Source organism: Hydra viridissima, unplaced genomic scaffold (genome assembly GCF_058129835.1).
Source record: "Hydra viridissima isolate aposymbiotic clone 2 unplaced genomic scaffold, HvirCarnegie_v1 scaffold_9, whole genome shotgun sequence".
Classification (NCBI taxonomy): Eukaryota; Metazoa; Cnidaria; class Hydrozoa; order Anthoathecata; family Hydridae; genus Hydra; species Hydra viridissima.
In genome coordinates this window covers 10518890-10531800 of record NW_028324308.1, presented here as the reverse complement: position 1 = coordinate 10531800, position 12911 = coordinate 10518890, and the positions used below count along the sequence as shown (strand labels likewise).

At 27.1% G+C, this 12911-nt stretch overlaps 1 protein-coding gene across 2 annotated transcripts in view; it reads left to right on the top strand.

The window, feature by feature from the left end:
- The window catches only part of LOC145185911 (transcription initiation factor TFIID subunit 5-like), a 69799-nt gene that overhangs the window by 45250 nt on the left and 11638 nt on the right, over positions 1-12911 (top strand). Inside the window, exons 11-16 of one of the 2 annotated variants that reach the window (XM_090098965.1) lie at positions 691-815; positions 1001-1025; positions 4536-4599; positions 5624-5743; positions 8785-8961; positions 11908-12014. In XM_090098965.1, coding sequence (XP_089955091.1) covers positions 691-815; positions 1001-1025; positions 4536-4599; positions 5624-5743; positions 8785-8961; positions 11908-12014 — 618 coding nt within the window. Of the gene's footprint in view, positions 1-690; positions 816-1000; positions 1026-2294; positions 2320-4535; positions 4600-5623; positions 5744-8784; positions 8962-11907; positions 12015-12911 lie in introns of those variants that run through there. The other variant, XM_090098966.1, reaches the window with a different exon arrangement.

Genomic DNA, 12911 nt, shown 5'->3' with positions numbered 1-12911 from the left:
ATGAACAAATTAAAGTTCATTTTAATTTAAAAAGTTTAGTTGAATTTTTTCCTATTAAAGAGCAATGTAAAAGTAATCTTAGCTGAAAATGTTGTCTTTACAAAAATGTGTTCTTTAAACAGAAATTATCAGCAACATTATAGTCAACACTTTATTTATTTTGTATTTCACATCCGAAAGTAAACTCAGGATTAAGTTTTCTATATTTTAAGTATCTTAGAACTGAAATGTGAAAAGAAGAATAGCAAGTTCTTAATGGGAGACATTGAGTATCTATGATTTTTCTTTTAACCATAATTATAGTTAAAAAAAATAAAGATTATTCAAAAGTATAGACTTGATCTTCTTGTTTTTTTGTTTTTTTTGTCATAACTATACTGCAATGAAGTTGTTAAGATGGGTTATATTTACATAAAAGCAAATGTCTTAATAACAAACTTCCTTTTCATTTTTTTTTTTAAATAAAAAATTTTCTGAAGATTATTAAAAGAGAACTTTTTATATAAAAACAAAAATTTTTTATGAAATTTTATAATTTTGTATATCAAGATTGAATTTACAAATAATTGTTAAATATATAAACTATTGTAAGTTCAATTTTGAACTTTATTTGTTATCATTTGTTATTAATGAAAAAACCAAATGCAGATGCTTACTTACATGCACATATACTCATACTTTTCTTAATAGCAAATAAGGCAAAAGTGTTCTTTGGTTTAATACATGATCCAGAATTAATGGCAGCTCTAGCAGATGATGGTGATAGTGAAGATGAATCATTAGTAGGTGATAAAGAAACAAAAGAAAAACATAAGGTAATAAAATTCAAATATTTCCAAAAAATTTTAGAATTTATTTTGGAGTTTCAACTTTACAATGTTGATCAAAAGTATAAACAGTGTTTGTTATTAATTACTAAGATGTTATTTACATATTTACATTTTGCATCTTTTGTTTGCATTTTTAAAAGGGTTTTTTTTTTTTTTTTTAATAAATTTAGAAAAAAAAGACTAGGCGAGATGAAGGTATATTGTAATAATTACTCAAATATTATAAATTTACTTAATTTCTAAAAAATTAAAATTCATTAAATTTACTTTAATCAAAATATAGAGATGTACATAATCTAAAGCTGGTTTATAACAGATGCATGTCTGTAACAAAAACCCAAAGTTTTTTATTCAATAATTTTATCAGTAAACAAGTGTCGTTGAGACATTTTTGCATGATTTTTAGCATTTAATGGCTTAAGTAGTTTTTAGTGAAAAACTTAGACCAATAATTAGTTGTTTATCAAAAAAAAATTTTAAAACAGCTCAAACAATTTAAGTTAATGATATGTGTCTTAAAATCTGAAATTAGTTCTAAAATAAAACTCACATTAAAAAGTTCTTTTAATAGAAGTATCTTGCAAAAGTTAGGTCAAAATATAAATATGTATGAAATTACTTACTATAAGTAAATTATTATTTAAAGTAATTATAAGTAACATAACTGGTTCATCTATATTGAGTTTCTATTTTCATCAATAACAAACGATGTAGAATAAAATTAATACAGTAGTTGAATTTTTTCCTTATGGTTTTACATGTAACAAACTCTGTAATATGAAAAAATTCAAAGGGTTCAAAACTTTAATAAAAATAAACCTAAAAAATATAGTAATTTAAAAAAATACACTGTGGAAATTAAGAAAATATTAAAAATACCGAAATTAAATGTAATAAGAATTAACAATCCTAAACAGTTTAAACAGAGAACAATTTAGTTCTCTGGTTTAAGGTTTGCTCTGCTGTTTTCAATGCTTTGGTGCTCAATCTCACTGATGTTGTGTAGTCCCCTTGTGACATTACTTTGTTAACAACAAATTTGTGGATGGAACCCAACACACATCATCTCTTGAAGACCAATAATATGAGCTTGAAATGTAACATGGATGCATCCATGTTACATTTCAAGTTTTTTTTTAAATATTAATATCTTCAACTAGTCCGATCCATGGGTTGTTATCATACTTTAAACATACAAACACTCTGATATTGATAAACAAGTATTCTTTAATGATCTCATGAGTTTGGAAATTAAAAACAAATATTCTAATTGTTCAGAAACAAATTTAGTTCCAATTTTTGTTTTGCTTATAGGAGTGAAGTTATAATATTTGCAAGTGCTTCATGAAGTTTTGCTTGTAGAAGTTGTGTTTGTTTGCCCTATTTCACTCCAGATTATCATGTTTGACTCCTTAGATATGTAGAAAAAACTAATTTCTAAGATCTTGTTTTGACAAAAGTTAAAAATTGCAGATACAGTAAGTATATGGTAAGTTAATTGTTCCATGAAGACTAGCAATTGAAGTTTGTCTTTTCACATTCTAAACTTCATCAATATCTCAAGAATAAAGCTCATTTTAATGAGTTTTATTCTTAAGATGATATTAATAAAGGTTAAACTGTGAAAAGACTTGTTTTTCTAACTTCTACAAGGATGCTATATAAAATTTTAATATAGTACCTTTATGAAAGTTAAAAAACAAGTCTTTATATCTGGATAAGTACTTTAAAATTTGGCTTATTATTTTTTTTAGATTTGAGAGAATCAAATGCTTTTGCATGTAAGATTTTTGAGCTACACTCATAAAATCTTTTTTTCTAGGCATTTTCCTGCTGTTTTCACTGTTGCAAAGTTTAGTAAATTTTATCTGTAATCTTTTGAGATATATCTTTTGCTTCTTTTCATGATGGGATAAGACTTTTTTTTAAGATAGAATCTCTTTTTTCTGCAACAGTCACCATGATATCTGCACCAAAACTTTTCTTTGAAATATTTATTAGGCCAAGAAACTGGAACCACTGTTAGTGGGTTATTTTCTAATTTGGGTTGAAACATCTTTTTTTTTTTTGCTTTTCCTAAGAGTATATCCGTGGCGTTTGCTCTACAGATAATATTTGAGGGAATCTTCTAGCCTTCATTAAACAGGATATATATTTAATCTCTTTACCATTCCGTACTTTACTGTTTGTTGAACTTAGAATAATTTCTTTTTACCAGGAGCAACTCATGAGTGACTAGTCACAGCATACTTTTTAAGAGGGTTTATGTTCATAGAGGTAAAAGAAGAGTTAAGATTTTTTTCAAAAATTTGTTAGTAAATCCAGCTGCAAGCCAGTTCACTTGGTTTTTCATCTTTAAATGACATCTATTCAATCTAACATAATGGATATTTCTCCAGGAATGACAATAATACCAATGTTTCTTAATTCCATAGCAAGCTGAGTACTAACTTCCTTACATCTTGATATCTAGGTTTTCACATATATAATTTTTGTAACAAATTTCTTTATTTTTTAAACCAATTAAATAATTTTCTTCATTCACTCTGTTATTTTTTTTTAATTCTGAAAAAATAGAGCAACTTAAAGATAACTATTATTTGAAAATTTAAATAGACAATCTTTCACCTAACAAACATAAACTTTCTGGAAAATAAAAAGTGCATAACCTTTAAAGAAAAATGCATACAAGTTTATACACTATGATTGTACCTGAGATATACTAGAATTTTACAAATTTTTGAAGGAATTTTTTAGAATAAAAAAAAAAAATGCAGAAGACAATTATAAAGTTAAAATCAATTAGAAGTCTTGTGCTTATTTTTCCATTTTTTCCCTGCATTTATTGAATTATTTATTGAATTTTCTGACATTTTTAAAATTAAACTAAAATTAAATTTGGTTAACTAAAATTAAATTTGGTTTAAAGAACTTTAAAACTGATTTAAAGAACTTTAAAGTAACATACTAGAAATATTTTTTCCTGTTGTTTAAAGGATTTTTTAAAACTGAACTCAATTCTTAAGGATTATGAAAATGATGAGAGCTGCATAAGGAGAGGATTTCTGTAACACATTAGATTCTGGCCTTTCAACAGAAGTAGTTTTGTTTTGTAAAACTTTCTGGTTCAGTTTCTCTTCAATCTAGATAATCAGTTAATCATCAAAGGGGAGGATAAGTTTTTTATTTCATCTTCCTTATTCTCTTGCAGCAACTGGAAATTTGATTCTAAGCTCACATTTTGATTGCTCACCAACATTTTGTTGTTGTAAACTGTTCTGTATACATTAAAGGACTTTACAATATCGATGGATATCATATCCAATTAAAGGACCTTCACTACTTGCTCACAATTTTTTTTAAACAAAAAGTGCTATTTATGTGTTTTAAAGATTATTTGTAGGAACTGCTAAAAAACCCCAATCTAATTATCTTGATAAAAATCTGATAAATTATCATGATGCAAGTGGTACTTCCCAAGGGAAAAAAGTGAATTGTGAATTAGCATATTTTCTTATACATTTATAATTTACAATTCAAAAATAATTTTCTAATGTGGTTCATAAATCACAAAGGGTTGTAAGACAAGATAAGATGTGAAAAAATAGATTAGTAAGTAATGAATACAGTAAGTAAAAAAAAAAGCAAAAAGTAAATTTAAAATGTTGTCATCCTAATAAGTGTCTGTTTTTTTCTTATTTTTAGGCAAAAAGCGACATTCTGCTGATCCAAATGCACCCAAACCTGATCGAATACCTTTTCCAAAAATGTAAGAATGTTAATGTTATAAGTAAAAGTAATATTCCAAGATCTAACAGTTAAATGAAGTTGTAAAAGTTTTTATGATAGAGGATTGTTAGTTACCACTTTTCTATTTTTAAAAGTTATGAAATTATTTTCAATAAGCTATTTAGGTTGTTTTTGCCAAGCTTTGTTCAAGTAATTTTAAGTCAATATTTAAACTATAAATCCAACTAAGCTATTGATCCAATATAAAAACTGTAAGGAATCTTACTGGAGGAATAGGAAGTCAATTATCTGAAGGTTTTAAAATGTAGCTCAATTTTGAATTATCAAGAATACTGTTTGAGCTTTCATCAACAGCACCAAAGAGTGACAAAATAGTGCAAAAAAAATCTTGTACTAAACAAAAAACTTAGATTGACTAAGATTCTGTGGAATAAAGAATCAAAGTTAGTTTCCAGTTAATGTCAGGTTTGTCTTATAAATTGATTCTGTAGTATATGAAAAAGTGACTGAAGGTTTTGGTATCATTTTGTATATAGAAATGTCTTGGTTTCATTAAATAAAATATTTAAAATGTTAATTTTATAAGAAGTGATTGTAGAGAATTTATTTATGACACAGCCAGCTATTTGAAAATAAAAGTGTGATCATTTTATTTTTTAGTTTTATTTAAATTTCTTTGATTTAAAAAAATATAAGGTTCAATTTAAGCAATGTTTTTATTGTACATTATCAAAAAAATACTTAATCATACTTTATTTCTTACTTTACTTACTTTACAGTACTTAAAGTATTTTATTGTATTTTATCAAAAAAAAAAAAACAAACTTAGTTTTAGTTTCTCTAATTGAGTGCTATACCGTCTTTTTACTTTAAACCTTTCCATGGTTGTTTTTCAGACATTCATTTAGAAAATTACTCTATTTTTTTCACTTTCATGTGTTTTTACAAACTAGTTTACCATTTCATTGGTAAGGTAAGTATAATCAAGTTTAGGTTTTTAGCTGAGAAATCTTTTATTTTAGTATTTTAATTTTTCGCACTAGGAAGGACACAGAAAAGCGCTTTAATTTAATGATGTATAAAGATATATCCAAAAGATTGCATGTAGGCCCTCACAGAATTCCTTCAATATGTTTTTATACATTTCTTAATGCTCAGGACAAGTAAGTTTTTACTTTCTTTTATACTTTACATTAGTAAAACTCAAGTTATCTATCTTTATGGGCTTTTTTTTCCGATTTGTGATTTCTGCTAAAAATTTGGTTGCTAGGTAATCAGTGTTTAAATAAAGTGTAAAAAGTGAGTTAAAGGATTTACAAGAAAGATTGTTCCAAAACTACAAAAGATAAAGAAAAAAATTTATTTGTTTCATCTGTGAAAATCTCAGCTCTAAAATTTCAAAGCTGGAAATAATGAATAGGAAATAAAGGAGAGTATTGCCTGCAATACTCTATGCATGATAAAAATGTATATGAATAGGATGTTTATTGGCCTATTTTTAGTGTTATTGTATTTACCAAATGTTGAAATCTTAGAAAACGAAAAAAACATGTTTTAGTTTCAATGACCCGAACAATTTTTTTTTTTACTAGGGAAACTTTACATTAGTTTAAAAGTAAAAACCTGGGCTAGTCACTCATGTTTCAGTATTTTTGAGAATTGTTTAAAAATGTGTTTGCATACTGCAAGTAATAGCTACTTATGATACTGCATAAGGTTTCCAGCTTAGAAAATAATTTATATCATCATTAGATTCATAGAATATAATTTTTTCTAGGTAATAAGTTCAACTGAGTATGAGCTGTCATAATACTCTGTAGCTATGCAAAAACATGCTGTTATTATGCTGTTGTGATGTCTCAAGCTGCCTTTTAAAAAAATTTGTACAGCTATTCACAAAAGTTTAAACGATAACAGAACTTGAAGATCTAACCTTTGGTTTTTCTAGAATAAAAATCTATCGGAAATAGATATCAAAATAATTTTTTTTTCCAATTTCCTAAATAGGATATTTGTTAATAGAATAAACAAAAGTAGGTTTCAACTCATTGCTGTTTACTCAGAAATTTCATTAAAAGGTGGGTGATACAAATTAAGAGGTGTCACAAAAGTTTAAACAATTTTATTTAGGGTCAATCATTTGCAAATTAATTAATAAATCAGGTGCAAAAATTTTTTTATTTTTGAATAAATTTAAAATGAGTAGTTTACAATCAAAAAATTCATCACAACATCATCAGGCAGCTTTTAATTCATTAAAAATTAACTTGAAATATTGTAAATTTCAAATTAATTGCGTGCAAATGGGTCGAAAATCAGTTTCTAGTGCGATAAAGTGGCAAGTTATTTGAATGGCGAGGACAAAAAATCACACACATGTTCAAATAGGCATAATACTTCACGTTTCTGAATCTTGGGTTAGAAAAACTCTCAAAACCTGGGAACTAACCAATGACGTCTCCGACATGCCGTGTACTAGGAGACCATCCTAATTCAGCAACCGTGACAAAAGTGGTATATTCAGAATGAGCAGAGAAAACCCCAGACTCAGCTACAAAAAGCTAGCATAAATCTTCAACGAGTCAAAAGATAATCCAAAAGTTAGCAGAGAGCTCGTAAGACGAACATTTTTGGACAAATGTATTGGAAAGTACATGAAAAACCTATTCTTTCAATCATGGATAAACGCAAACGACAAGTGTGGTTAAAAGAAAGGCTGGACTGGTCTGTAGAACAGTGGGCAAAAGTTATTTGGAGTGATGAAGCTAATTTTCAAGTTGTAAACCGCAAGGGAAGATTCTATGTCAATAGATCTGCAACTGAGAAATATTCTGACAGATTTTTGCAACATCGTCGACAAGGCGGTGGAGTTTAGGTTGACATCTGGAGATGTTTTTCTCACAAAGGTATAGGCTTCTGTGAGCTGTACCAAGGCCGAATTAATTAATACACCTACAAAAACACATTGAAAACGTGTTTAGTTCCATCAATCAGACACTTGTATGGCAGAAGCAAGCAATTCATCTTTCAACAAGATGGGGCTTCAGCTCACACAGCTCACTCAATCAAAGAATACTTTTTGAAAAAAAAGTTCAATGTGACGCTCTGGTGCCCTAGATCACCAGATCTCAACCCAATTGAAAATATTTGGTCTTAGATCAACAATCAACTGACATACCATGAAATTCAATCAACTCAGGATTAGAAGCAACTTTTGAATGAGTACTAGCTGAAGGTACCTCGCGTGATGTGCATGAAATTAGTTGAATAATGCATAAACGAGTTTGTCTTTTCTATAAGAACAAAGGAGGACACTTTAAATATTAATTTTGCTTTTTTTTTTCATTTTTTGTTCGAATGTTGCAATTCGTTTAAACTTTTGTGCTTCTTATTTTTCCTATATGATTTTTTGTAATTGTTTTTTTCTAACTAAATATTAAAATTTTTATAATATGTTCATATTAATTTTAAAGCTAATTACTTTTTCTTCAATAAATAAAAAAAAATTAATTCAATATCATTTTACAACCGTTTAAACATTTGTGAATAGCTGTATTACCACTCAGCTTTTTTATGTTTAAAATTTTTATTGCTTTTCATGTTGTTTGTGTAAACTAAAATTTCTGATTAGAAACTACCCAGAAATTGTTCATGCACCCCTGCAAAATAAAAAAGGTTTCTTTAATTCGCAAATAGATATGAGATTTAAACATGAGATTTTTTTAAACTTTCTGCAAATGTTCTAGTCATTCAAAAAGTGTGAACTTTTTCAGAAGCAAAAAGTGAATTCTTTTTCCTTAGTCTCATCATGAGATTTCTTTCTCATTTGTTATTAAGTAATGTTTTGACTGGGATTAAATAAGTGTAAAGAGATAAAAGTAAAGATTACTTTTAAAAATGGCACAAAAGGTTAAAGAGCGAAAAAATTTTTTAGCCTTTGGTCTCAAAATGGCTCAATTATTTTGATTTTACTACTTTTGACATCTGCAATAGTCAGATTGTGTCATATTAAAATATTTTAGTTTACAAACCTTTTTAAGCTTAATTTAACCAGTAACACACAGTGAGGGATTTTTTTAAAATGTTGTCAGTAAATATAAACTTTAGTTGTCTAAAAAAAGATTATTATTACTTAATTACATTTAGTTTTCAGTACATCCAAATTAATTTAATCATTAATAAATTATAAATTATTGTTTTTTAGTCTAAATTGTGTTGAGATCAGTGAGGATTCATCCTTAATTGTTGGCGGATTTGAAGACTCCAGTATCAAACTGTCTACACTTAATCCAAAGAAACTTCGTACTTTAAAAACTGTTAATGAATTATCTAAAATTGATAAGGAAGCTGATGATGTGCTGGAAAGAGTTATGAATGAAAAGTTTGTAGTTTTTTTATCTTTTTTTTCTTTTTTTTTCCTTTTGTGAATATAGTTAGGTCATTTCAACTGATTCAGTTTTCACAATTATCAAGTGTAGCTAAGATAAATTAATTATCAAGTGTAATTTAGATACTGCAGTGGATGGACATGATGTAAGAACCAGTGGTAATTTTTAGTAAATATTATGTAAGGATAAATTTTCAAGTAAAAAGAGAAATCAAAGTGTAATTTAAAGCTTAAACTTTTTTTACAAATAGATTTTTGATAAAATATAAACAAAAAAAGTATGATGTTAACATTTATAGAGATGTCATGTTCCTTACCCACAAATAATGGACCATATTATTACTGAGGGTAGATGCTTGACTGTTTTCACAATCAGGACAAGTTACAGACGAGCAGTGTTTTATCGATTATGATTTGACAGGTTGACTGAACGGAAAAGCATATAAAAAAAATTGCTTAATTTAAATAACAGGGACATATTTTTCAAATAAATTATGCATAAGAGTGTGAATGAAAGTATTTTCAAAAAATAATTTTTCCCAATCCTTGATAGACCAATAATGGTGATTTTGAGCTTACTCCAATCTTTTTCTTTATGAAAGGAGTTAGTTTTGGTTTCTTGGCTGGACAATGACACATCAATCCCTCTTCTTTCAGCCTTCTGCAAATAGTCCAATATGACACAGCAGTAACAACAGTTAATAAACTTAGTCAATAGTTTTTGTGGCTTTTTTCTGTTCTCCAGATGTTCCAAATAATATGGAAAGATCTCAGTGTTGTTTTATATTTAGAATGTGATCTTTTTGGAACATAATCTCATTTTCTTTTTCACTCATATTATGACTTACAATTTGTGTAATTTTTGCTAAGAATATTGTGTATTCTGTAGAAGACATCTAAATGCTTAAATTTAGAACTTCAAAAATGGTTAGACTTTAGAGAATTTAGAGAATGTTATATTTTGTTTACCATTGTTTAAATTTGATACAGTTTGGAAATTAAACTAACATTTTTTCTTTACAAACTTCACCCCTAGGGTAAATCAAGTATTAGTTAATAGAAAATTAGTTTATTGTTACTAGAAAAGTGTAATGAGGCTAGATAAGATTTTGCTTCCATTTTGTTAGTATAAAGTAATGATATCTATAGTGTTATTTTTAAGTTTTAAGTTATTTTTCATATTTCTTTTATAAACAAGCACTTAATAAAATGAATAAAGTTTGTGATAAACTCACTTTAAATAAAACACTAAGAACAAACTCTGTAACAATTACATCAGAACTTTACAAACAATTTCAAAATGTTACATGAAAGAGTGGAAAATGTATATTGTCATTTAAATAGCATGGTGAATAAAACAGACTTTTTCAAATCACTTAATTCTGTTGCTAGCTATATCAAAATATCATGGGGATCTTCTTGGAATGTCAACTCTCAATTATCAACTCCAAAAAACTGTAGTCTTCTTTTCATATTTTTGGGGCCAAAGAAATGGTTTCCTTGTGGAAACCAAAGAAATGGTTTCTTTGTGAAAATGTGTTCTATGTGAAAGTTTCAAATTTTTATTTCAAAGAGAAGGGTATTTGTTGGAACACAAGTCAGTGAACAAATGATGAAAGATTGTCTGGTGTTTTTTCTTTATTGCTATACTTTTGCTTTTTTTTTTTTATTTCTATTGTTTTTAATTCATTTTCTGAGTGTTTTTTCTTTTTTTTAATTCTATTTTATATATTTTTTGTAATTTTTCTTTTTTCTATTTTTTTCTATTTTTTTTTTTTGTCCTATGTCTGATTTTTAAACTGACCATGATTATATATTGATAGTAGAACTGACTTTGAACTAGTTTTTTCTAAACCTGATGGCTGCATTGCAATCATCTTCTGTTTATAAAACAGTTTTGTATCAAATCAGTTATTTACTATTGGTAAAATTAGAACAAATCATAAGACAATTCATTCTGGTGCAAATATTAAAGACTTTCAATTTTAAAATCTTTTGTGCCAATTGTAATAAATTACAATATGTCTAGAAATTTATAGCCATCTAGAACTTTCACTAATGCATCCTTTTTTTTTAATATAGTTTTAGTATATAAAATGTAAAAATGTAAAAATAAAATGTAACGAAAAACTTTGGCACTCATATGGTACTGTTGTCTAGTTACAGGTGCAAAATAAAATATAAAAAAGTTGTTCCAAAATCCCATTTTGGTATACCCTGTTTTTACATTTGACTATGTCCTCAGTTTATGGCTTCCATTCTTGCAACAAAATTTTTCAACTTATGACTAAATTTCTTTGAAGAACTGGTAGCTGTTTGTTCGTTTTAGTCCATAGTTTGATGAAAATATCCAATAGTTTCTATTTAGCTTTAGTGTGTAGGATTATAAAATTTGATTATTTGAAGAAATATCTATTGAAAGCAAGTCTGAGGAAAGGCCTTGATAACTGAAACAATTGTCAGTTTTCTAAAATTTCTTTTAGGCATTTTCTGTTACTAGAATATGGCTATAGCCCATTTTAAAATAATAATATGCGTATTGATGATGATGATGATGATGATGATGATGATGATGATGATGATGATGATGATGATGATGATGATGATGATGATGATGATGATGATGATGATGATGATGATGATGATGATGATGATGATGATGATGATGATGATGATGATGATGATGATGATGATGATGATGATGATGATGATGATGATGATGATGATGATGATGATGATGATGATGATGATGATGATGATGATGATGATGATGATGATGATGATGATGATGATGATGATGATGATGATGATGATGATGATGATGATGATGATGATGATGATGATGATGATGATGATGATGATGATGATGATGATGATGATGATGATGATGATGATTGATTATTGATGATTATTGATGATTATTGATGATGATTTTTAAAGGTCAGCAACTGAAAGTCGTCAGTGCTTTGGGCATTCTGGACCTGTTTATGGTTTAAGTTTTAATCGTGATAAAAGCTTTTTACTATCATCTTCAGAGGATGGCACAGGTAGTTAGTATAATTTATCCTTTTTTTTTCCCATCTTTCAAATTTTATATGCATAATTGTATTTTGTGAACCTATATGATGGTAATGATTCTCTTAACCCTTTCACTCCCAGGCTATTTTACCCTATATTCCCTAAGTCAAACTTGTGATTTTTATCCCAATTTCTATGAAACTTGACCCCTTTTTTACTAAGGTGTTGATCTTACAAGTCAATTTTTTGAATTTTGAATATTACATCAATGTGATGTCAAATAACTAAAAAAAATTGTTAGTCAAAAACTTTAATAATTAGTCTTTGGCTGAAAAATCAAAAAATAAATTCAAATAAGTCACAAAAAACTTAAACTTGTTTATCTTTCAAAATTATAATGAGTTTTACAAATGTAAACTGTAGTTCTTTCTAATGTAATAGCATTTAAAATTCACATTATTTAGATTTTATTAGTACCATAAAGTGAGGTTATTCAAGATGTTAACTTAATTTTTTATTTGTTTGAAAAAAGAATTTTTCCTAAGTAAATCCTACATTAAAATATTGTACTTAAACAATTTTACTACAAATAACATTAGTAAAATTATTTTTTTTAGGATTGAAGTTGACTTCTGTTTGGATTGAAAGTTTTTTACCCTTCTATTTTTAGTTAGAAATTTGAGATTTTCAGCAGAACTTAGTCTCATTTAAGTTTTTTTTATCAGATCCTTAAAATATATGAAAATATAATGTATGAGTGGATCCTAAATTGCCTAAGTTATCCAAATTTAATTTTTAAATAGAATTTAGTTGAGCAACCTCTATTCAAAATTTCTTTCTAGTACTACTCATTCATGTTAGGATGTATATGCAATTAATATAATACAACTAAAAAACACAAATAAACTAAATGTATTTAAACTACT